Here is a 26,382-nt window from a genome sequence, read left to right as displayed (position 1 = left end):
TGTGAATGTCTCCTGATTACGTCAGGTTTTGGTTGTGAGCAGACAGTCAGGTGGTACCGTCCTTTTCACATCCAATAACAATCCGCTGGACCCGACTTCAAGAAATCTGAAAGTCTTTCTCCACATCTCTCTGTGCAACAGTGAGTATTTCATTCACAAAATGTCCTCATATCATCTTTAACTTGTTAACAGATGTCCTAAAGTGACGACCTCTCCACGTAGAACAATTACTTTTACTCATTTCTTCATCTTTATGATCTCTGAAGGCTCCTGCTACACACGTCTTCATATTTCTATTGAAGTTATTATGTTAGTTGAGGATATTTCGCAGCAAAATGTGTAAACAAAATACTTAAAAGGAAAGTGAAATTCTTATAAAATAAGCAACTTACTAAATGATTCAACATGATTATGAAATCAGTTAAAACCTTAATTTAAAAAAATTCAGTAAATTCCTAAGTTACAAAATTATTATGAAATACACAAAATGTTTTACAAAAACGTATTCTTACTCCCATTTCTGTAATTCTGATGATTTTTAGTCAGATCTGAGCTAAATGTGCTCCTGCTGCCAAACCATCGAGGGAACAAATGTTTTCAGAGCAAAGAACATAAGGTAATGACATATAGAGGATTATTAAAAGTACATGCAGGTAAAATCTATTTGTTTCTATTACAGCTCCACTTTTGGCCATGGTCACATTAAGTTTATAACAAACTGTCAGTTCATCAATGAATGCTCTCATCTTACTGTTTAAGCAGACACATCATTAGGAGACAGAAGAAATGAGCTTTAGCTGTTTTGTAGAACAGAGACATTCTTGAGTAGTGAGAAAGCTGGGGATCAAAACATATTTAATTTAAGCAGTTTGGTCGAAATCATTAATGTTGTCATTGTCACAATCAGGTGGATTATTCAACATTTTCTCAGGAAGGAGGCAGAACAGGACTGGGTCGGCGACAATATATTTACACTGAACAATATTATAAATGCAACACTGAGTTCAGCTTATGATGAACGGAGGCAAAAACACAGGCCTATTTCTCTGAAATATTGTTCACAAATCTGTGTTAGTGAGCACTTTTCCTTTGCCCAGATAATCCATCCACCTCACAGGTGTCGCATATCAAGATGCTGATCAGACAGCATGGGGATTGCACAGGTGTGCCTTATACTGGCCACAATAAAAGGCCACTTGAAAAGCACTTGCTATTGGCTGATACAACCTCCGGACTGACGCTTTCCAGCTCTTTCCAAATAATCTTTCTCAGCTGTCAACACATGGCGTTAATCCAGCACAGTCACATGATAACAGGTGGGTGTATTCAGGGCAGGAGAAACAGCTAGCTCGGCTCTGGAAAGACTGTCACACTCATGTTTTGTGAGTGCATTTGTGTTCTCTAAGGTTTCTTCTGCTGGTATAAGATTTCCCACACTGTTCACACCCATACGGTTTCTTTCCAGTGTGAACATGTTGGTGAATTTTTAGTTGACCTGGTCGAGTGAAAGTTTTCCCACACTGCTCACACCTGTACGGTTTCTCTCCAGTGTGAACACGTTTGTGCATTTTTAGTTGGGCTGAATGAGCAAAAGTTTTTCCACACTGTTCACACCAGTGAGGTTTCTCTCCAGTGTGAACACGTTGGTGCTGCTTTAGGTTATCTGATCGAGTGAAGGTTTTCCCACACTGTTCACACCCGTACGGTTTCTCTCCAGTGTGAACACGTTTGTGGGATTTTAGGAGAGCTGAATGCGCAAAAGTTTTTCCACACTGTTCACACCAATGAGGTTTCTCTCCAGTGTGAACACGTAGGTGGATTTTTAGGTGAGCTGACTGAGTGAATGTTTTTCCACACTGGTCACAGCAGTGAGGTTTCTCTCCAGTGTGAACCCGTTGGTGGATTTCTAGGTGAACTGAATTAGTGAAAGCTTTTCCACACTGTTCACACCAGTACGGTTTCTCTCCAGTGTGAACACGTTGGTGGATTTTTAGGGCACTTGATGTAATACAAGTTTTCCCACATTGGTCACACCAGTATGGTTTCTCTCCAGTGTGAACTCTCTGATGAATCTTCAAATATCCAGATGTTGTGAAGGATTTGTCACAGTGCTGACAGCGATGACGTTTGAGTCCATCTCCTCCTCTCTTTCTCTATATCAAAAGAAAGAAACAGTAAGTGAGATGTCATGGTGGAGTGAGCCATCTAAAAGCATGAATGACAGTATTTGAAACATTGATTTTAGTGATTACAGATCATAAACTTTGTTGGAAGAATATCTCAAATGGATATTATCTAAATCTATAGATGTTATTTACAAAAGAAGGGATCACTTATAATACATTTGTCATTATGTTGAGGTGTGGGGAAATGCATATAAAACAAATAGACCCTATAATTAAACTACAAAAAAAGACCTATTAGAATAATAAATAAAGTGTTTCTGTGAATCTACTAACCATTTATAGAAGTGTGCACATTGAAATTTGTAGACATTGTGTATTGAAAAACATTCGAAGTACTTTTTCGAGCTTCCTGTTTGTATTCAAAAACGTTTTAAATTAAGAAAAAGGAAAGCATAACATAAGCGGATTGTGTATATTTGAAACATGTAAAGTGAAAACTAATAAATACAGATGTGTTTCAGTTTTGGGAGTTAAATTGTGGAATGGACTTAAAAAGCAAAATAATTAAAGCTTAAAGTTTAGATTTATTTCATTTTGTTTCCTTTCTTTCTTTCCTTCTTTTTGCTGGTATTCTGTATTTTAGTGCATAGGATAGGCAAATATAAGCCTTGGTCTTCAGCCTGTCCTTTTGCGGTTGTAAATGTTGCACGTTATTTTGAGTGAATGGATTGGTGTAACCATATGTAAGATTTCTGTAAAATGCATATTCACACAAATTGTCATTCTTTGTATTTTGTAAACAGAAATAAACCATTCATTCAGTAATGGTTTAACATTTGGGTCCAGACCCAAGTTATGAGGAAAATATTCAATGTGCGATGACATTGTTATATATTGAGATGATATATAACTGTATAAACTAAGAAAGAAAAAGAAGTTCAGTCTGTACGAGACCTTCCCTCCTCTCTGCTGTTATTCAGTGCCTGCAGGTAACGTTACCAGGTAGAAGGAGGAGCGGCTGGTTTGTCTCAGCCAGCAACTGACTTTTTAAGACTACAGAGCAGTCTATGCTCCAGACAGACAGCTTTCTATTTAGCTTGTTTTTAACATTTGGCTAATTGCCAAGCTAACGTTAGCTGTGCTTGTATAAAACTGAGACTGAGGATAGAGATGATTAAATAAACCCTTTCTACAGGTTTGCCCTACATGCAGGTGTATTTATGCAGTATTGTCTTTGGTCTTCTTGGTGTGAGGTCTCAGGGTTGATGTTGTGTTAGTATTGCACTAGGTGTTTGCTAACTCAGTGACTTCTAGGGAGTAGCCTACGCTGTTTTGTCCTCCCTATTTTTCCATGGCATCGATACCGGTGTTCATTCTGAAGAGTAAACCTTACTTAAACCACTTAATGGTTAGTTAGGCTGTGTGTTAATTCACTTACATTTATTCATTTAGCTGAAACTTTTATCCAAAGCCACTTACAGCTGCTATACATGTCAGAGGTCACACATCTCTGGAGCAACAAGGGTCTTGCTCAGGGACACAGTGGTGTCTCACAGTGGATTCAAACCAGGGTCTCTCACACCAAAGGCATGTGTCTTATACACTGCGCCATCACAAGATCTAATTCACTTAAAAGACATTTAATAAGTTTAATTAGGGCACATGTGACAAACTCAAGGCCCGTCATTTTATGTGGCCCACGAAAGCTTAAAAGATTCATGATTGTCCTAAAATACAAGTTTATGCTGCTTTAAAGTGTTCATGAACACAATGGCCACAATGCATGGCAATTTTGTGATTTTGTAAATTGATAGCATCCCGCCACTAGATTGCGGTCTTTCCACACACGCATTTTTTTAACGACAAGTGGAGATGAGAAATGTATACAAACGATCCCAAAATGTCCAATAAAAAATTATGCAGAAGGAAGCCATTTCATGGGAAAGTCAACACGTTTGTGTTTCAAGGAGATAAAGCGATAGCTGCCAGTCCTGTGTTAAGGAAGATTTTATGCAGTAAAGTATGTTTATACAGTCTTACAGTTCCAACTGGCCCTTTGAGGGTAACCATAATGCTTATGTGGCCGGTGGTGAAAATGAGTTTGACACCCCTGGGTTACTTGGTAACAAATGATTGTGACTAGTCAACTAATCGAATAAACCATTAACAGATTGGTCAACTACCGTAATATTTTGCGAGGGGACAGCGCTTTCCACCACCAGTAGGCGTCTCATGCACAATAATGGCGCAGCTGCATAATAGCGTCACAACTTGTTGATTATTATATCATGCCAGTCAGAGTTACCTTTACAGTTGCAGATTTTAACCTTCACACCTCAGTGGGGGTGTGACGAGATCTTGCGCCGCAACATTAAACTGTGACAAGAATTCTTGTCAGGTAAAAAGCTCAGATTATGATTCTGTGGGAGAGATTCTGAATGCGCACAAAAGCTTTGACCTTAAGCAGACAATCTGCTGAAGCACAGGAGCTATTAAAGTCCAGGAGTTTAAAACTCAATTAAAAATAAGCAATATCATAATGGTGAGACGGTGCTACAGTCATTTAAAGAGGTTACCCAGGGCGTTAAAAAGTGACGCCAAAGGGCCTTGACCAAGCGTCAATATGTTCAGAGTTTGAAGACAGAATGTGATGACTGCTGAAATTTTCATCAGAATAAGGAAACAATCTGTGTTAGTGAGCACTTCTCCTTTGCCAAGATAATCCATCCACCTCACAGGTGCGGCATCTCAACATGCTGAGCAGACACCAACAGTCGTATCTAGAATGATTCTGAGGTCATATTAACAGGGTTTTAGGGCTGATGCCCAAAACATGTTGTGTCCTCACTAAAATCACTGTGGAGCAACAGAATCAACCAAATGACTTTCTCCAGATCTAAAGCTTGTAGTTCCTCCAGCAGGCTGATCTTTGGCTGTTGGTTATTTATTATCTGCTCCAGCTTTTCCAACTATTTGTTCAGAGATGTGGTGAAAATAATAATGTGAAATGTAAAATTGTCTTGCCTGAAACACTGAATACTATTGAATACTACAAATATAATTTGTATTTACTGGCTTAAAATAATCCACATAATGTTGTCAGTGAAAACCAAATGTCAGAGGGCCTTTCTGAAACTAGACCCTCGCCACTTGACACAGAGTGAACTCTGGTCGTAGTCACCCTCACAGCCAAATCGAGCTCCGCAACCCACGTAGGGTTTAAATACAGCAGACAGCTTTCGGACGAACTCTCCCCCCAGCGTAAACGGGATCTGACGTTATCGCTGCACTCGCTGCTATAATATGTGTATTAAATAAACAACCGTTGTGTTAAGATTCAGGACTGATGTTGAGGGAAAGTTTGTTTTTTGCAATAACGAAACTGAAAGCATTTGTCATTCATTTTGTGTTTGTGTCAAATATTTCTTTAAGAACGTGACGTCATAGATATTTACGAAAAACAAATATTATATTCTTATACTCTTATTATGAAAAGATTGCTATTCATTGTAAAGAAAAGCCTATATTACATTCCCAAATACAACATTTCTAAATAAATCAAACATTGAGGCATTATATAGTCTAACAGTAACAGTTAAAATGTATAAAGACTTAACTGTTTTTCTTTAATGCCTTTGTTGCTTGTTACATGATCCCCCTGTGTATCTAGAGGCGCTTTTCGACCAACAGTACCCGGGACTTTTAAGTCCCCAGATCTCTTTTCAAGGAACTAAAAGGTTCGTTCAGCCCTGTGTTGTGTGCGTTTCCACCACGGTCTAAAGACCTACGAAGGCAAATGAACCAGCTGTCGTAGGCTGTAGGCCTGCACGCGGTACACAGCGATGCACAGGAATCATTATTTGTAACCACTATCCACGAGCAACATTTATAAAAAAAACCATAAGATTTGACTGGAATATAATGAAAAACTACAGGCTGTGTTTGACCATTAAAGCAGTTTCTTGTGTGGGAGTATAATGAAGAGACAGGCGATGAAGTTTGTTACACATTTAATACCAAACTGTTAAAAATAACTGCAGCACAAAAATAAAATGGCGACAGTTTGGAAGGTTAAAACATTTCCAGCAACAAGAGCTGCAGATCAGCTGCAGCATCATGTCGAGCTTTGTTACCTGCTGTGATCAGCTGGTTTTGAAGAAGAGGAGACCGACACCTTCAACAAGCCAGCATAGGGGCTCACTCAGCATTTGAGGGTTTAACAAGCCACCAGCCCTCATTGGTTGCAGATGGCGCTCGATGTGGCGGACCCTCTGCATGAACGCGCAAGTGGAGTGGAAGTAGCCAGGGAGTAGGGCTGAACGATTAAAGGCATGTGCGATGTAATAAAACGAGATTTTCTAATAGCAAAGGCTGCGATTACACTCTGGTCACATGACACCTGAGACTAAAGCAGTCTGACCAAGTTGATGCTTCGTCTGCACGTTACGCTGCACACCTTGCCTTCTTGTTGTACAACGGCCCCGACAAATGCACAACAGACACGTGTAGTAAGGTAAGCGTATTGTAGCGATCGCCGCCAGCATCACACACACAGCCACCAGGAGGAGGAGGAACCCGGTGTCGTCGGGGAATTACTAAGCTTGTCTATTAAAACGGAGTATTTTCTGTTTGCTTACTGGGACACAAAAAGATGGACTCCTAGGAGGTTTGAACTGGGATAAGGACATTAATTGGTGGTTGAACTGTGTGTTTTGTATCACTGGGGCCAGCCAAGCAATCTATTCACCATACTACAAATTGACTCCGCAACCATCACTCCAACCAAGGTGGTGAGAAACTTGGGTGTCATGACTGATGACCAGCTGTCCTTTTCAGACCATGTTGCTGCTGTCGCTCGGTCGTGCTGCTTTGCTCTATACAACATAAGGAAAATCAGGCCCTACCTCACTCAGTACGCCACCCAGCTTCTGGTACAGGCCATGGTTATCTCTCGCATCGACTATTGCAACGCCCTCCTAGCAGCTCTTCCAGCTTGTGCGGTGAAACCCGTACAAATGGTTCAGAACGCAGCAGCGCGTCTGGTTTTTGATCAGCCCAAAAGGACTCATGTCACTCCATTACTCAGTGACCTCCACTGGCTCCCCGGGGCCTCCAGAATCAAATTCAAGTCACTAATGCTGCATACAGTGACTACTGGGTCACACTTTGTTTTCTTCTAACATCAGACATTTGTTGGCAGGTAGCCAAAGCCTAAACTAAATCATTTCATGAAATGTATTATATTTGCTATATTCTCCATTTATTTGGTGTAATAAATTAAATATGTAGATATTGCCTAGATGGCTAGGCTAGCATATACCCACACACAGGAAAATATAATAAAAGCAATCAGACATACTACATGTATCCATACATATAGTAATCATTACTCCAAATCTTTTAATCCTGCCACCATCAGCAATTCAGACAGTAGCCACTTTAAATAGGATCCTAATCAACAGCGTGTTGATATGCAAGCCAAGCTACAGCGCAAAATCACACTCTGACTGAACCAATCTACAGTGCAGTAACTTCTTTGGACCTGCAACTTATCTAATAGAGAGAGGAATTACATACGCTATTACTTTATCACACATTTACACGAGCAGCTGGGGAGCATTTAAGTCACAGCGGCGTTGTGTCTAAAAGCTAAAGCGTTATGCCTGCTGCACTGCCGCGACACAACGAGGTAAACAAAGCTGGGACTAAAAGGGCACTTTTAAGTGAATGTTCATCATTTGTTTACATGATGCTTTTAAAGGCATCATGTAGTCTGTGTTGCAGCACTGAATTACAGTTACGCAATCTGAACTTTTTGCTAGGCTAGCTAGCTACAGTAATGTTAACATTAATTAACCAGAGTCAGCAGCTCCTGGTCATTGAGAGAAGCTACCTGTGGTACCAGTGCCAAATCTGACCCCCAACATTACCATTACAGTAACTTTTGTTCAACAGACGAGAAATGGAAGAACACAGTGTGTTTTACTTATTTGTTATCATCTTTGATAATTTACTGGTTGGTGACATAAGTGTGGTTCTAATACAGTAACAAAGAAACAAGTGCAAGTTACGCATAGCCTGGGGGCTAAGCCCCCCTGTCCTTCAATCCTAGTGACGGCCCTGACAGACAGTGAACGCTAACATCAGAAGAGGAAAACTAAACTCCAGACTGACTCTGATCTCTACAAAGAGTCTCCACAGATACTATTTAGAGCTGAAACCTGCACGACGATCATTCAGAGAACAATAATGCAGGCAGACTGTTTGTCACTGAGAGAAACTCACCAACACACGAGCAAATATAATGACTCTGCTTCATTTTCACCATCATTGTTTGTTCTGCGCGCTCCCGACACAACACGGGCCGCACCGCGCATGCGCCGCGCGGGAAAACCCACAGAACAAAGAAAAGAGAAACGCCATCTTGAAGATGAAAACAGGAACCACGGAGACACTTTGGAAATCAAACCACGTCAACACAAACCCTGGAGCGGGTTTTCAGGCTCTGATCTCTAACAACAGAATGAACGGATGATACACGGACCCTCGAGACTCTTCCTCGTGTCTTTAGTCTCGTGATGAAGTCATGAACACTGACCTGAACATCGCTGCTATCAGAGCACGAGGCTGCTGTTTGGCTCCTGCGGTCCGGGTTCTGGTTCTCCATCGTCCTGCAGGTCTCCGCTGTGACTGGTGGACCGTGTTGTCCTGGACTGAGTCTGGATTCTGGTCTCGGAGCTCTTCAGGCTGAGATACAGGAACGCTGCGGGATCCCGTGGAGTGTTCTCGCGATGTCACGGCGTCTCGCCCCGCCCCTTAGTTACTGTCGCTAAGGCCGTTTAGAAACATGGCTCCTTGATTTCAGGCAGAAGATGAAGTTTAGTTAGTTGGTTTCCTGAAACCAGCTGATCATATTTGATGTGTATGAGGGAGTGTGCTTCACACAGAGCAGAGTTTTAATGAAGCGCTTGTTATTATCACATCAGAGGCTCATGAAAATATCCTGCTGAAGCTTTTTGTACAACAAAGACAGAAATAACTTCATGTGTTACATTTAATGATGAATTTACAAGAAGGCAGAATCATTAAGAATTAAAAACTGGCTGCCTCTGCCTCTGCAAAGGAAGTGGTTTGGTTGGCTACATGTCCATAATAAAAGAGACCAGCAACAATAGTGTCTAGGCAGCAAGCTGATATTTTAAAGTGATCTTATCAAAACCTTCATGGAGATTTAAAAAGGAAAATAATTTTATTAAACAGAAATAGGTAAAGATAATCAACCAGCAAAGCAAATACCATGCCCTAGAAATAACCTGATGCACAGCAGATGAAATACATATTTAAATATATAGTAGATAGAGAAGACTAATTGTACTTTTTCTTGAGTAAAGATTTTGAGTTCTCTACCCGCCACTGACCAGCAGCACCAGTACTAGTGCTACATGGTGAACATGAGACAGACAGCAGAGACGATGGCGAGCAGAACAGAGTCAAAGCAGCAGTTTATGGTAAGATTGATGATGACATGGCTTATTTAGTTATCTAGTCAAGGGCTCAGCTGAAGTGATTTCTTTACTTTAGGAGATTTAGAGGGATGTTTCTGGTTTTAGTATTTTAATGGCTCATTTATTGATGTACTCAACTTGCATAAAATTCTCAAGAATGCAGGAATAAAGGTCTCTAAAGACCCAGAGCCAACAAATGCTTTGTCCGGAGAGTGGGCTGACCAGGGACAAACTCCTGGGCCACTTTTTAAGAAACTTGTGTCCTGAGGTGTGCATGTGTCAATGTTCACACAGAGAGACGAGCATCCTGCAGTATTTTAAGAGGAAGAGGACGGATGTCGCAGGAGCAGGAGTAGAACAAAGTGAGGAGGACGAGCTTGTAAGTTGTATGGATAGCTAGTAGACGTAGTAAATTCTAAAACTCACATAGTAAAAGACTTTGTTAGACCAACAGCATGTCATCAGAGTTTGCAGCGAAGACAGTTCTGTGTTCACAAACAGGTGCTGCAGGGAGAGTCAGGGCCAAGTGAGACACAGCAAACATCACAGACAGCTCACAACTCTAACATTAGGATAACTAAATACATTTGTACTGTGGCAGCTACATGACTAGCAGCTGTTCCACGGTTTTTGTTCTAGTTATATTATACTCTGTCTCTCTGACCCTCTCCCTCTCTAGTCTATTCTCCTTCTTCTGTCTCTGCAAAGACCCTCTTTCAGCCACACTTAAAAGTACAGTCTGTTTTCAAAAGTCATTAGAAATGAGCATTTATGAGCTTTATTAAAAAGTGGCCATGCCATTCAAAGTCGCTCCTACACCCCTCATTTGCTAATATTTGGGGAGGATCTCTTCTCTGTGGCAGCGGCAGGTATTAAAAGCACAGAGGACAAACACACAAACAGAGCAACACAAACCTGATAGGCCTATAAATGTTGACATGTTTTCCCCTCATCTAGAAAAAAGAGTCAGCCATCATGTTGGTTTAATTTGACCTGACAGTCACATGTCTGTGATCATATTCAGGCCACAGACAGTCTGATCTTATAGCAGCCACAGACCTTCTGCTGCTTCCAGACTTTATTCTGGGGAAGTTTGTCTGAATAATATTTCCATTTGATGGAACGTAGCAGCCAGAAAAACATGGAGGATCTGGTTTAAATATCTCACTCAGTGACAACACCATATAGCCGAACTTCACTGAAGAGCTGGAACAAGTTGAACACAATAAATATGAGACGCTGTCAGACGAGTGTTTGTTTCTTCAGCTTCAAAGTCATTAAGGTGAAATGTAAAATCAGTGTTACTGCTGTTGAAATCTGTGAATTACTGAAGCTCCAGCAGCTGCTGGGAGTCTGGGAAACCAAACCATGGCCTAAGCCAAGGGCCTCACTTTGTGCTGAAAAGTGGTGGGGACATAAGAACAAGATGAGAAGACTGTTAACACTATTTAGCAGAAATATGAAATGCTGACATATTGGCCCTCATTTATGAAAAGTGCGTACACCAAATTTCCAGCATACACCCAAAACCACGGTGACTTTGAGATTTATCAATATGGACGTTGGCGTATGGCACGCTCAAATCCTACGCCAGCTCAGGAGGTGGTGTACATGTACGCAAGTTTTGAGTTAGTGCGGAAATGCGCAAGAAAACAATTCCTAACACCACAAAACGCACTGACAAACTAAAAGATACATTTGAAACATTAATTTTGGTGTTTATATTTGAGCAACACAGACGTTATACAGCCTACATAATATTTGAGCAGTCAAAACATGCTTTGATTTGTATTTGGACTAGGATAAGTAGCTTTAGGTGCCTTTTATTTGGGTTTGCTTTTAATAAAATGTCTACCTTCAAATGAAAAGGCTATAAGCAAAAAATGTTGTAAGGTAAATAAATACTGCATACAAACAACGAAGAGCATGAGCGGATGGCTTGAAGCACTGAGACTGGCTGCCCAAATGGACACAGCCCCACGCCCTTTAGGTGAGGCTGGCACAGACATGTCGCGCACAAAGCCCTGCATTTATTATAAGACAAACTTTATATTATGACAGCAACAGCGAGCACCGACACCCCCGCTAAAGGCCCCGCGTCCCCGGACTCTGGTGCACGCTGATCCCGGTTCATGTGAGAGTCCTGGGTCAGTGCGTAAAGCCCAGTCCCGGACGTGATGGAGCAGCTTTTTATCAGAGCAACATGCTTTCATTTGGAGCATATTAGGGACTTAACTTTGATGGGCGTTTTAGCAGTGCTAAATCCATCTCTTGGAGCACCACAAGTAGCCAATTTATAATTAATATATAAAATATATTCTAGTTTGCACGGAACGCGCTCCACAAACGGGTGGTACAGACGTGGTGCAGTTCATCATTGTGTTTGGACAATGTTTCACTCTGAACATAAAAGAAAAGTTACAGTGAGCAAGTCCGTGCTCGTCCAGACCCGTGTCCGTGCATAATAGTCCCAGGACAGCACAGAGCATTGTTTCCCAAAGCCACAAAACATTATGAAGGCTTGCTTTGCACGCTGGGGGTCCACCGCGCCCTATCTGTCCATATGTCCTCCGTTCATCAAAGTTATTGAACTTTTATGAACCTTTCTTCTCTCTTCAATACTTGCGCAAGGGGAAGTCATTCCATCAATTGAGGATAACCCTATCAAATGACTTGAAAAGTGGTACAACAAGTCCCTATCAGGCTGGAATAACATGAAAAACAAGCAGAGGACTGGTTGAGGAGATGACTTTTAATGACTAAGAGACAGCAGCTGAGGTTGTTGCCTGTTTAAGACCTGGTGGCCTGACTGACCAGTTACACAGAAGCCATTGCCATGGATACCTCGCGGAGCGCCTGTCTGTTGATCAGGAGTGCAGAGCGCCCCCGCAGATCCAAGCCATCTGAAAAGGCCTTATATGAACCCCGTCACAACTATTTACAAGAAATTAATTTATAACGTTCCAAAAACCTTTAACATAATGACGCCTTAAAAAGCGACCAACCATTCACACAGTAAAGTGTATACAGGCTATATGAGTGATCAATCGACAACAAAGTCAAAGTAAACATTAGACACAGCCTGTAACAAGCAACAATATGACGCACGTGGGTCAGATTTTCAGGTTGGGAAATCCGGAATTCCGGATTAATCCGGGAAAATCCCATCCCTGATTATTTGGTGACTGGTAACCTTTAGGGTTTTTTGCTACCTTAGTTATGGAGTAATAGCCTGTTTTCCATCATATTGTCCACCTTTAGATGGCCTGCATTAAAACACAGGGCGCATTGTCACAGATGCGCTTTTTGTAGTCCATCTTCAGAACATTGTAGTTTCATAACGTTGGGCCACATCAGTAACAGTTAAGTCGCCTAGAAAAGAGCAGCCGGATTCTCTCAGACGCACGGTTGTCTTTTCCTAAGTCCTTATGGATTCTCCTTCAGGAGATCTTTTTGACTTTTCAGATGCAGCCCAGGTCTCAACCCAGTTCACACCTGTGGAAGATTTTGGAGCAACGTGTGAGACAAAGCTCTGCGCCACCATCTCTATAAGACCAGATGATGGAACAGAAACTCATCTTCAGATCCAACGAAGGTTAAAGTCAAGGGCAACTGCACTTGGTTGAAGATACTAGATCTCTGTAGTGACTCTGATGCTGTATGTCCTTTTGTTCTGTCTGCCTGCGTTTGTGTTTCTTTGTCTTTGCTGTTCTCAGGTCTCCCTAAATATACTGTATACAAATACACATACCAAAATTAGAGAAACAGAGAAGACATTTAATGTTAAGTCCAACAGAAAAGCCTTTCTCAGCCTTGAGCCACAGTGGAAACTCCTTTCTCACAGGAAAGCATGACACAAAACAATCTCACAGAAGGTCATTATATCAAAACACTGGTACACTTAGTGGAAATTATAACACCACATAAGATGAGCAAAGAACAAAGTAATGACATATAGAGGATTATTAAAAGTACATACAGGTAAAATCTATTAGTTTCTATTACAGTTTCCCCTTTGGCCGTCACGTGGTCACATTAAGTTTATAACTGTCAGTTCATCAATGAATGCTCTCATCTCACTGTGTAAGCAGACACATCATTAGCAGACAAAGAAATTAGCGTTAGCTGTTTTTGTGGAACTGTTTTGTCAAACACTTTAGTTTTTGCCCCCATTCATCAGGAGCTGAACTCAAAGATCTAAGACTTTCTCTTTGTACACAAAAGGCCTATTTCCCTCAAATATTGCTCACAAATCTGTTTTAATTACAAGGACACATTAACTGTTGCAAACAGTACAAACATCCCACAGAGGAGATGGTGCAGGAGCAACGTTGAGAGCTTCAGTCTTCTTCAAAGAAGACCAACTGAGTGAATCTGCGTCTCTTTACATCGACTAGATTTGGATTTGGTTTCAGTCTGAACAAAACCACATTCAGTAATAGAAAATAAATCAATGAATATAGATGTAAAAGTAAATAATAGATGTAGAATACAGATTATTTAATGTAAACACGTTTAACCTACAGCTCAACAACAATAATATATGTATGAAGCACACAGGAACAATATTTCATCAAGTGCGGAGGTTCATTCTTGACCTTGGAGAACTCATCTGTAATCAATGAGTCTGAACTCAAGCCTCACACACCACTTATTTGTGGGAGCTTTTGACCACATCCCATGGCCTTCTTAAAGAGTCACTAAACCCCCACACCTCTTGTTTCAGCTGATTACCTATGTGTATGGGTATTAAGTAGTGTTGGTGATGGATTCAGGTCCAAATCTGGACACTGTCTCAAACTAATTGAATTCTACATATAGTGGTATAAAAATTGCAGAGACTGCCCACTACTGGGTGAAACCTGACTAATGCAGTTAATTTTGCTAATGGCTAGAAACGTCCGGACTGATGCTTTCCAGCTGTTTCCAAATCAAATTTCCTCAGCTGTCATCACATGACGTTAGTCCAGCACAGTCACACGATGACAGGTAGTTGTATTCAGGGCAGAAGGAAACAGCTCGCTCGGCTCTGTGAAAACCGTCATACTGAGGCATTTGTGTCGTCTAAGGGTTCTCCTGTCGGCATACGATTTGCCACATTGGTCACACCAGTACGGTTTCTCTCCAGTGTGAACACGTTGGTGGATTTTTAGTGAATCTGATGCAGTGAAGGTTTTTCCACACTGTTCACACCTGTATGGTTTCTCTCCAGTGTGAACACGTTGGTGTTTTTTTAGGTCACCTGACCGAGTGAAAAATTTCCCACACTGTTCACACCAGTACGGTTTCTCTCCAGTGTGAACACGTTTGTGGATTTTTAGCTCACCTGATGTAGTGAAAGTTTTTCCACACTGTTCACACCAGTACGGTTTCTCTCCAGTGTGAACACGTTGGTGGATTTTTAGGTCACTTGATGTAGTGAAAGATTTTCCACACTCTTCACACCAGTACGGTTTCTCTCCAGTGTGAACACGTTGGTGAATTTTTAGAGTACCTGATCTACTGAAAGTTTTCCCACACTCTTCACACCAGTACGGTTTCTCTCCAGTGTGAACACGTTTGTGAATTTTTAGATTACATGATTTAGCAAAAGTTTTCCCACACAGTTCACACCCGTGAGTTTTTTCTCCAGTGTGAACACGTTCGTGGATTTTTAGGGAATCTGATTTAGTGAAAGTTTTTCCACACTGTTCACACCAGTAAGGTTCATCTCCCCTGTGAACACGTTCGTGGATTTTTAGGGAATCTGATTTAGCGAAAGATTTCCCACACTGTTCACACCTGTGAGGTTTTTCCCCAGTGTGAACACGTTTGTGAATTTTTAGATTAGATGATTTAGCAAAAGTTTTCCCACACAGTTCACACCCGTGAGGTTTCTCTCCAGTGTGAACACGTTCGTGGATTTTTAGGGAATCTGATTTAGTGAAAGTTTTTCCACACTGTTCACACCAGTAAGGTTTATCTCCCCTGTGAACACGTTGGTGAATTTCTAGAGTACCCGATTTAGCGAAAGATTTCCCACACTGTTCACACCTGTACGGTTTCTCTCCAGTGTGAACACGTTGGTGAATTTTTAGATTACCTGATTTAGCAAAGGTTTTTCCACACTGTTCACACCTGTACGGTTTCTCTCCAGTGTGAACACGTTGGTGGAATTTTAGGGAATCTGATCTACTGAAAGTTGTTCCACACTGTTCACACCTGTGAGGTTTCACTCCAGTGTGAAATATCTGATGAACACGTTGGTGGATTTTTAGTTTATCTGATCTACTGAAAGTTTTCCCACACTGGTCACAGCTGTACGGTTTCTCTCCAGTGTGAACTCTCTGATGATTCTTCAAATATCCAGATGTTGTGAAGGATTTGTCACAGTGTTGACAGCGGTGATGTTTGGGTCCATCTCTTCCTCTCTTTCTCTATATCAACAGAGAGAAACACAGTAAGTGAGATGTCATCACCACATAATGAGTATGTACTGTCTATTACATAGTCATCTAATTTAAAGACTGACCACTGAATTTGTGACCACTTTGACTTCAAGTGCAGGAGAAGAGCGTTATGGTGTAAGTGTAAGCTGTGAAAAATGCTGGATTAAGTTACTGCTGATGCAAACTTATTTCCTGCTGCTGCAGCTTAAAAGCTTTTAACTGGCAAAACACCATTCAATTCAAGTTTACTTATCTAGCGCCGATTCAAAGCACTTTTCATAAAAGAGCAGGTCTAGACCATAGGCAAGGGAAAACTTCCTTTAAGAGGCAGAAACCTCGATTAGAACCATGGCTCAGGGTGGGCGGCCATCTGCCTCGACTGCTTGGGGGTGAGAGAGAGATGGCCATAAAAGAGGGAGAGAGGGTTGGGGGCGTGGGGGGGTGTAGCCTTCACACAATATCCACACAGAAGTACAGACTGTAATGTTGGTACAGACTGAATGAATTATGGTACAGATATTTATGGTAATGTTAAGGATACCATTGTTTGATAATAATCATAATAATCATAATAATAATAATAAGAGGACTAGTAACATCACGCATTGACATGAGAACCGTTTTCTCTTCTTTAGAAAGTATGAAATTGTCCGGTGTTGTCTTCCGCACTCGGCAGCATCACGTTCTCCATCTGGGAACGTCGCCATGAGCGATTCATCGTTTGATTGTAAAGTCAGGGCACATCTGGAATGTGAACGTGGCTGTTGTGCATCGTAAATGTGCTAGTCACAGCGCCATTAAAAATGAAATTGTCCAAAGCAAACTGTATAGAAGACGTTAACGCTCATAGTGTTAAGTTTAATGGGAAGCTAGCTTGCAAAGTAGCTTACCGAGACAAGTCTTCATCATCCACAGAGCAACAACGTTAGGCGCATCCTCTTCAGATCCTCCGGTGTTTCCAGGAAAGCTCAGCTTTGCAGATGCTGCAGTTAACCTTTTTGGCTGAGTGAATAGTGAAGTGCTCCCACACTGAAGGTTTTAGGTGGTAAAGTTACTGCAGCACTGATTTTGTTTTAGTAACTTTACTGTTCACATCACTTTAGTCCGTTAAGCTGCCTGTGTCGTTACGGCCCGATGACGTCATGAAACGATTTTTGTTGACTGTGTCGATTAGTTGTTTCACCCCTAATAGCTAGGCTCCTTACATGCTTGCTAATAACTTTTAAGCTTGGTCTCCAACATTGACTGCGCTGTGTTGACAGATTTGTGCAGCGGTGATCATGAGGGAGAGTGAGAGAGTGTTTTTTTTTTTTTAGATCTAATAAAACCAGTACAGAGACGAGTCCTTTGTCTGATGCAGTTAGGAGGTCATTAGTAATTTTCACCAGTGCCTTTATAAACTATTGCTCTGTAGAAAGTCACAGTTTGGCAACTGCTTTAGATATAGGTCTATAGTTGGCTAAAACATCCTCAACTCATGTCATGGGTGTTACATAGGGCGATCAGGTGCAGATCCACTGATAAAAAACAAACAAACAGAAGAACACAATGAGCTAACTGGAGTTTACCGGAGCCAAAGGGCTCCGCCCGCAGCTTACTGCAGCATGTAGAAACTAAACACGCAGAGGGCTGTGTTAGTGGTGAGTCGGTCTTTTGTCACATTAATTACATGACTTAAAAGGGTAATTATGTAGTTTCCAGCAGCCACTAGCGGGGCGGTTCTAAGATTGCAACCAGGCGTGTGCTCGTACACGTGCTCGCTTTAACTCATGAGCGAGCATTATCCAAAACACAACCTTTTTCATACAGAAATCCTGCAATAAACATAGAAAGACCTGCATGCAGGCCGTGGCTTTTCACTCCGTCATGTTCAGACTCCGTTACTTCAACGTTCCCGTCTCAGAGGCAGATCAACTCCGGCTCCGTACCTTTCATTATGCGCAGCAAGCCGCATATCGACAGACAGGGAGAACAGACAGAGCTGGAAACTGCAAAGTTACATTAATAGTTTTATCAGCTGCTCGTTACATGATCACGGTACATTTACTGCATGGCGTGCTACATCGTTAGCTCGCCTGCTGCTTTCACTAACTATCTTTACTATCAGTGTATCTTTTGCTGGAGGCACAGCAATGTGAGCACAGCTACATGTACTGGATGATAACGAAACGGGCAGTGAGCTGGAATGAATATTATAACAAGATTTATAACAGTTAGACCGCAGTAAGTAACTTTACTGTAAGTTAGTGCACGGTTCTTCCTCTGGGTTGTTGTCGCAGTTTTGCTGCGTCCATGAGCAATAAATCTAAATTGAACATTACGAAGCAAACAGCGGCAGGTCCGAGCTACTGTAGCGTTAGCTGGCTGCTCCTGCCAGAATCATTATAGGCCAACTTAGTAAACAAATCGCTCCACATTTGCTTTTCTCAGTTACATCCTTTCTTGCAGGCTAAATCAACACTTATACATAATACCGGTGTTATGCAGGAAAGTAACATGGATCGCGTTTTTGGTGAAGTTAAATGGAGAGCGATACAACTTTGCACCAGATAACATTAGCAACTGCTCGGCGAGCTAACGTGACTTTCTCCGTTTCTCTCCAGCTTTTCTGACGTTCACTGTGTTCTTACTTGACATCATCTGAACCTGTTTGGTCTGATGGGCATCAGCACGTAAACCTTTGTTGTTGTTTTGGATCCTTACGTGGAGCCTGTGTTTTGCTGCGAGCTGGTTGTCTGATGCAAGCAACGGAGAAAACAGGCGTGTGCTTCATTAGGGCCCGAGCACAAACCATGCGAGGTCCCTATTGAAACTGCAAGGATTTTTCCCCCCTGCAAACTAAGCTCAATTTAGGGGCCTAAACAAGCTCAAAACCAAAATTCGCACAGACGTAAGAAGTGGTGAAAAATGACGATTAAAAGTTGTGCTATCTGAGTTTTTGTCAATTCGCCATGAAACAGGAAGTTATTATAACTTCAGTGTACATGCTCACATCTGCACCAAACTGTACATGTAGGATGAGAGTCCCGCCCTGATCACATGTACATGCCGACATTCACCCACAGTCATAGCGCCACCTGCTGGCAACAGGAAGTGACCTTTAATGAACGTTAATGCGTTTGACCTACATGTATGAAATTTCTGTGGCACATGTCTTATATCCAGACATACCAAAAAGCCTCTTGGAGCGATGCCCTAAACCCAACAGGAAGTTGGCCGTTTTGAATTATTTACCGAATTGACAGGCTCCGTACTTTAACGAACTCCTCCTAGAGTTTTAACCCGATCGATTTCAAATGTGGGTAGCACCATCTTACGAACCTTGTGATGTCAAATTGCGAAGCTTTGATTGCTCAAACGGCATGGCCATGGCGTGGCGTAGAATTTTGATGCTTAGCCATGAAAAAGGAAGCAACATGTAAATGGGCTAGACATGATCAGTTCTGTTCCAAATTTCACATTTCAACCCTTTAGAGTCTTAAATGTCAATATCCAGTCATAGTGACAGCGACACCTTCTGGCACCAGGAAAGGACATGTTTCAAACTTTACCCCTTATTTTTATAACACATAGCTTTAGGGACAAAATTGTCCATTTGTGAGACTTTTAGCCTTCACATGGCTTGGGATGCTAAAAACCTCACAAAACTTGGCAGGCATATCAGAAACGGCGTTCTTTGTTGTCTAATATGGTTGTGCAGGGTGGTTGTGGTAAAATGGCTCCACAACGCCCCCTACAAAATTTCAAAGAAGCAGCCCCCGCCGTACGTTTTACTTAACTGTACAAAATGTGAGGGTCTGATGTAACATCTCTACACTTAAAATTAACCCTCTTGGAGCCATACCCTAAACCCAACAGAAAGTCTGCCATTTGGAATTATTTACAAAATTTCAACCGGTTTACACTCTCCATACTTTAGCAAACTCCTCCTAGAGCTTTAACCCGATCACCCTCAAATGTGGGTAGTGCCATCTTAAGGGCCATGCGATGTGTTTGATTGATCCAACGGTGTGTCCATGGCGTGCCATTTAATTGATGTCTCGCCATGAAAAAGTTGCATGTAAATGGACTAAACATGGTCAGATTTGTCCCAAAATTCACAAGTAAACCTCTTCGAGACCTATGTGTCAATATCCAGTCATAGTGATAGCGCCACTTACTGGCATCTGGAAAGGACACATTTTAAAATGTATTTCTTATGCCTAATTCATATTTTTATCTAGCACCTTAGCGGACAAAAATGCCCACAGTGAGGCATTAATGCTCCTCATAACAGGTTGAGTCCACATTTAATTTTCTGATTCTTTTGCACTTTTTAATTTTTATGACGTTTTTATGCACAGCTCCTCTTCTGTTTAGCTTTGATTTAAATAATTTCAATGGTCGGGGGACAGACACCGTCACTGTAGGGTTTTCACTAAGTAACTCCTGAAATGGAGGAACAGAGAAGTGTGTTAGACTGCGACTCTGCCTCCTGGTCTCAACTCTGGGTTGTCATGGATTTGGTCCACTAATAAACTTGGCCAGATTTCTAGAAATGAGAGCTGCTCCTTCCCAAGTGGGATGGATGCCGTCTCTCCGGATCAGACTAGGTCTTCCCCAGAAAGTTTGCCAATGATCTACAAAGCCCACATCGTTTTCTGGACACCACCTATACATGTTATCACTGGTCAGATTTGGCAGGGGTCCAGAGAAAACTACGGTGTCCGACATTGTTTTTGCATATGTACACACCGACTCAACATTAATCTTAGTGACCTCCGATTGGCGTAACCGGGAGTCATTACCGCCAACGTGAATAACAATCTTACTGTATTTGCATTTATCCTTAGCTTTCTGGCTTGATTTGTGGTTCTTAACATTAACATATTTTATTGTTTTTCATAATCTGAGCCAGTGGAAGCATGTAAATGTTAAACAAAAGAGGTCCCAGAATGGAGCCTTGGGGAACTCCACATGTCATTTTTGTTAGCTCAGATGTGTGATTACCTATAGACACAAAGTAGTCCCTTCCTTTAAGTAGGATTCAAACCAGTATAGTACTGTGCCAGAAAGTCCAACCCAGTTTTCAAGTCTGTCTAGTAATATGTTGTGGTCGACCGTGTCGAATGCAGCACTGAGATAATACTAGGAATGAAATTCTTCCACTGTCAGTGTTTAAATGGATGTCATTGAAGACCTTAACAAGAGCCGTCTCAGTGCTATGGTGTGGTCGAAAACCTGACTGGAAGACATCAAAACAGTTATTTAGTGCCAAGAAAGTGCACGCAGACAGCACTCTCAAAGAAAACACAGGAATGATCAGAGAGAGCAACATCAGTCACCACAACCTTGGAAATGTCCAGACCCTTGGAGATGACCGAGTCCAAAATGTGCCCCTTATTGTGTTTGGGCCTCGTCACATGTTGAGTCAGTCCATAATTATCAAGAACACAACACAGTTCTTTAGTCCCTCTGTCCTGGGGGTTGTCAACATGGATGTTAAAATCACCAACAGTAACCACACAGTCAAAGTCAATACAGATTATAGACAGCAGTTCACCAAAGTCATCAAAAAAGTTTGCACTGTATTTAGGGGACCTGTAGATATTTAGAAAAATAGCTCGAGAAGAAGAATTCAGCTGAAGAGCCACATATTCAAAAGAAGCAAAATTCCCATAAGACATCTTTTTGCATTGGAGGGAGTCATTAAACAAAATGGCAGCTCCACCTCCTCTCTTATGCACTCTAGCTTCACTCAAACTGAAGCTGGGAGGGGTAGACTCGATAAGGACAGCTGCACTGTTATCTTGGTCCAACCAAGTTTCAGTTAAACATGAAATTAAGATTGTGAGTGATTATAAAATCATTGATTAAAAATGTTTTTTTCCTGCCAAAGACCTAACGTTTAACAAAGCTAATTTTAGTGTGTTAAAAACATTATCTGGCCCACCTTCTTCGACAGGCTGCGGCTTCACACAGAGCTCAGGAAATATATGCATTTGCACAGTATGTCACGCAAACAATACATGTTTATGAAGGCATTGTCCGGTGAGGATCAAGGCCTTTTAATTTTTTTTAAATACAACAGAAACACAAAGTAGTACAGACGGGCATAATTTCAGCTTGTGGCAAAACGGTGCGATGTTTTGAATGGGAATTTAGCGTGTGAAAGTACAAATTTGTGTGCACAGTGGCATATATCACCATTAGCAGTAAAAAGAAATGCATGTTTTCCACCAGGGCAGTAAAATGTTCAGCTGCTGATCTGAGCTTCCCTGCTGTTACCATTTCATTACTAATAATATTCACCATCCGTTTAGCTGGCTGATCTGAGATTCATCACTGGAAGCTGCCGTTTTATTGCTAATTAGTCTTAGCTTCATCAGCTTATTGTTTCACAAATGTAACCGACAAAACCAAAACAGAGTGCTGAGAGAAACTACATAAGTTTACACCACAAGCCAAAGCACAGTGCTGGAGAACAACGATATTGTAACGTTAGTTTCCAACAGCACCAATTGACAGCACCTGTCACCTTTTTAGGTTCAATCTTTTCTTCACCCCTGGCTGAGAGCCCGGGATTAATAGGGTAAGTTTAAGTATTTTTTTCCGGCTTTGATTTGATCTTGGCTATAGTTAGCATAACTTTATAAAGTTATGATAGGTAAGTTAAGTGTTTAAAAAATCAAAGCCATCTAAAGAAGTTGGAATTTTCATCTGACATTAATCAAAACGTAAATTCATTATGACAAATAAGGTCTATGGGCGGGAAATCTCCTCTCTCCGTGTCTTTTCATTGACTTTGTATGAAATCACACTGTGGTATTATGGTTGAGGAGCAGTTCCTGATTCATTCTGGATATTTATTTGGGGCGTTTTCCGAGGGATATAGTGTGCTATGTTAAGCTTACCAAGTGTTTACCCTCAGATTTCTGTCAGGAGCTGTAAGAAATGTTATTTGTTTTGTCTAGAGGCTGATTGTTCCCAGTAATTCATCAAATTTTACAGTTAAAAATTACAATGAGGTTCATGATATCAGTACACTGAGATGGCTGGCAGTGGTACAATCAGCATTTCTCATTCTTTTTAATTTGCCTCACATTTTTTTGTTGCATGTTTTGTACATAACGTTACTACCACTGGGGTTTGTTCCAATATCACAATGCAGTGCAAACCTGTAACATTAGCAGAGCTGAGCTCCTGGGGTCATTTGTCATGCAGGGTAACGTTACCCACTGGGTCTTTCATCCTTATTTTAGCAACTTTCACAGATAACATTCTGTTAATAGTATTTACTGTTCAATCTTGGAATATACTTTCAATGGTTTTCTCAAACACAGTGGCCAAACAGATTAATTGGAAAGGAGTAAAGGGAAAAGAAATATTTTAAAGAAATGCTGACAAGAACTCTGTTGATAAGTAAGTATTTTTGTATACGTTTTATATGTGGAGGTAACTAGTAGATGAACTAGGAGGGCAAAAAAATCTAAATAATCATTCATTAGTTGTAATCGCAGTAAAATGTTCACTTAATCTGGATTTTGATTTTAGGTCAAATCTTCCAGCCCTAGTCTAGTCCAGCCCCCTTTAAAATAACTAATCTCTGTGGATTTTATGTAATTTGTGATTGCCATTATCAGTTGAGTAATCAGCCATTCTTTTATCTTTTGCAGAATGAACACATCGGCCATCCCCCACTCTTCCACTACTGATGATTTGTTGGGTGTCATGTGAGGGTTATGGCATTCCCACTTCTCCACTTGCCTCATCAGTGTTTCCCGTAAAGCCACCAAAACAATGTGCATTTACAGTTTTTTCTGGGTTTCATGTGACTAGTTGGAGTTGGATATTGTATTTTGGCTATAAAATCTTTGTTATTTATACCATGGTCATGGAAAATGGTTAAAATCTAAATGGCTGGCAGTAATCATCTATCAAGACAAACTTATCGCTTGTGTGTCTCCTGGCTTTAGCTTTATATGTAGAGTATGGTATCTATCTTCTCATCTCTCTCAGGGAGAAATCAAATCTTACTTTCTTACTATCATCATTACTAATGGTACACTACACTATGCAAGACTGATAGCAATGTCAATGTATTGAGCTTTTTAACTAAGCCACACTGTTGCTATTATTAGAGTTTAATACTAATGCATTCATTTAAAAACACCTGTGTCATAGGTGTGTGGTTACTGTACGGTTACTAGAAACTAATCACCTGCACCTGCAAGTCAACTGGAGTGAAGTTTCTTGTTCCTACAGTTGTTAAAGACAGTTAAAGACAGAATGTTAGTTTAGCAATTATCTACTTTGTTTTAAGTTTCTGTCCTCTCTTTTTATCTCAAACTTTTCAAATAAGATTTAAAATGTGTCACTCATCTGTTCTATCACTTTCTTTGTTGAAATTCTGTGTAGGACAAATAGAAACAGTCTTTGTAACAGAGTTTAACAGTAGTTTTGACTGTCCATGCTTTTTAAATTCAAAAGAAAAAAGTAATCGAGTTTAAAATGCAAGGAAAAAGAAAACATAAGTAAAACAAGAAATCTTAGTGATATACAAGTCACTATTTGTTATACATTATATAGATCAGCTCCTGCCATAAGTTCTGTGGTTGAAACTATCCCAGTAACCCTTTGGCTTCTCAGACAGAAAGGTTATACCTTCACTGTTATCTAGTAGTAGGATCCATAGCACTTGGTGAGTCATGCACAACATCTGATGGTAGAAATTTTAACTATCCCTTTAACAAAAAAAATCATATTTTTGTATATGTTTTGTGGGTATAGATTAAGGTTATGAAAGAGGCCAGAGGTGGTGTGAATCCAGGCCAGAACTAATAAATGGAGCTGGCCCAGTGCCAGTCCAGATGTGAAAACCGGATCCTCAACAGTATCTTAGAGACTCTGGGCCAGATCCAGTATGGAACTGGTCCAGATCTGGCCCACATTTGGGCCAAATGACTACATAATAATTGTCATCCGTCCTGGAGCTGGACCAGTGCCGGCCCAGATGTGAAAACCGGATCCGAACCGGCATTGGCCCGTTGTGCTAAAGGACACCGGCCCGGGTCCGTTTTACCGATCTGGCCCAGAACTTATTAAATATAAGTATTTAATTGATTAAATATTTTTCATGTTTATTTACAAACTTACAAACCTTTTCAGGGTGGTGCCTAGTTATATTATCAGTGGTTTGACATTTTTATGTTGAAAAACAAAAAAGTTAATAGATGTGTTGCCATTTGCAGACGGTCCCTAAGCCCCAGACATTCAGTGCATTGCTCTCGACTGCATTGTTGTCTTCAGTGATTCTGAGGTGATCACAACTGTGAAACTTCTGCCTGAGTTGGCTCTCCAGTATATCCCAGAACTGGGAGAAATGAAGATTGACACAGAGCTATTGAAGGTAACGAATGTTGAATAATAAACTAACTTCACCACGAGTCACAGATACTATTTAGAGCTGAAACCTGCACGACGATCATTCAGAAACTCACCAACACACGAGCAAATATAATGACTCTGCTTCATTTTCACCATCATTGTTTGTTCTGCGCGCCTCCGACACAACACGGGCCGCACCGCGCATGCGCCGCGCGGGAAAATGGCGACAGTTACACAACAAAGAAAAGAGAAATGTTTTCTTTCAGCTTCCTCTCTTCAAGATGAAAACAGGAACCACGGAGACACTTTGGAAATCAAACCACGTCAACACAAACCCTGGAGCGGGTTTTCAGGCTCTGATCTCTAACAACAGAATGAACGGATGATACACGGACCCTCGAGACTCTTCCTCGTGTCTTTAGTCTCGTGATGAAGTCATGAACACTGACCTGAACATCGGCGCTATCAGAGCACGAGGCTGCTGTTTGGCTCCTGCGGTCCGGGTTCTGGTTCTCCATCGTCCTGCAGGTCTCCGCTGTGACTGGTGGACCGTGTTGTCCTGGACTGAGTCTGGATTCTGGTCTCGGAGCTCTTCAGGCTCAGATACAGGAGCGCTGCGGGATCCCGCGGAGTGTTCTCGCGATGTCACGGCGTCTCGCCCCGCCCCTTAGTTACTGTCGCTAAGGCCGTTTAGAAACATGGCTCCTTGATTTCAGGCAGAAGATGAAGTTTAGTTAGTTGGTTTCCTGAAACCAGCTGATCATATTTGATGTGTATGAGGGAGTGTGCTTCACACAGAGCAGAGTTTTAATGAAGCGCTTGTTATTATCACATCAGAGGCTCATGAAAATATCCTGCTGAAGCTTTTTGTACAACAAAGACAGAAATAACTTCATGTGTCACATTTAATGTTGAATTTACAGGAAGGCAGAATCATTAAGAATTAGTCGTAGACAG

At 41.2% G+C, this 26,382-nt stretch overlaps 1 protein-coding gene across 1 annotated transcript; it reads right to left on the bottom strand.

The window, feature by feature from the left end:
* Positions 1 to 839: 839 nt before the first annotated feature.
* On the bottom strand, positions 840 to 26,201 carry LOC119912739 (zinc finger protein 721-like). Its single transcript, XM_038732034.1, has 3 exons — positions 25,875 to 26,201; positions 14,726 to 16,047; positions 840 to 2,103 (listed from the first exon to the last, which is right to left on the bottom strand). Exons 1-3 carry the CDS (start codon positions 25,941 to 25,943, stop codon positions 1,374 to 1,376), a joined length of 2,121 nt encoding a protein of 706 aa, XP_038587962.1. The 5' UTR covers positions 25,944 to 26,201; the 3' UTR covers positions 840 to 1,373.
* Between the last annotated feature and the right edge of the window lie 181 nt (positions 26,202 to 26,382).

The sequence above is a fragment of the Micropterus salmoides genome, unplaced genomic scaffold (assembly GCF_014851395.1).
Source record: "Micropterus salmoides isolate LMB-PRFRI ecotype aquatic unplaced genomic scaffold, ASM1485139v1 Ms_hic_scaffold_2, whole genome shotgun sequence".
NCBI lineage: Eukaryota > Metazoa > Chordata > Actinopteri > Centrarchiformes > Centrarchidae > Micropterus > Micropterus salmoides.
This window is presented reverse-complemented; position numbering and strand designations above follow the sequence as displayed.

Excerpts from the sequence above, each read along its gene's own strand:
- LOC119912739 (XM_038732034.1), bottom strand. The coding sequence starts at position 25,943 with ATGGAGAACCAGAACCCGGACCGCAGGAGCCAAACAGCAGCCTCGTGC. Across the intron at positions 16,048-25,874 it reads CTGATAGCGCCGATGTTCAG|AGAAAGAGAGGAAGAGATGG; the intron begins GTCAGTGTTCAT and ends CTGTTGATATAG. Across the intron at positions 2,104-14,725 it reads TACTGGTGTGACCAATGTGG|CAAATCCTTCACAACATCTG; the intron begins CAAATCGTATGC and ends TCAGCACTGTGA.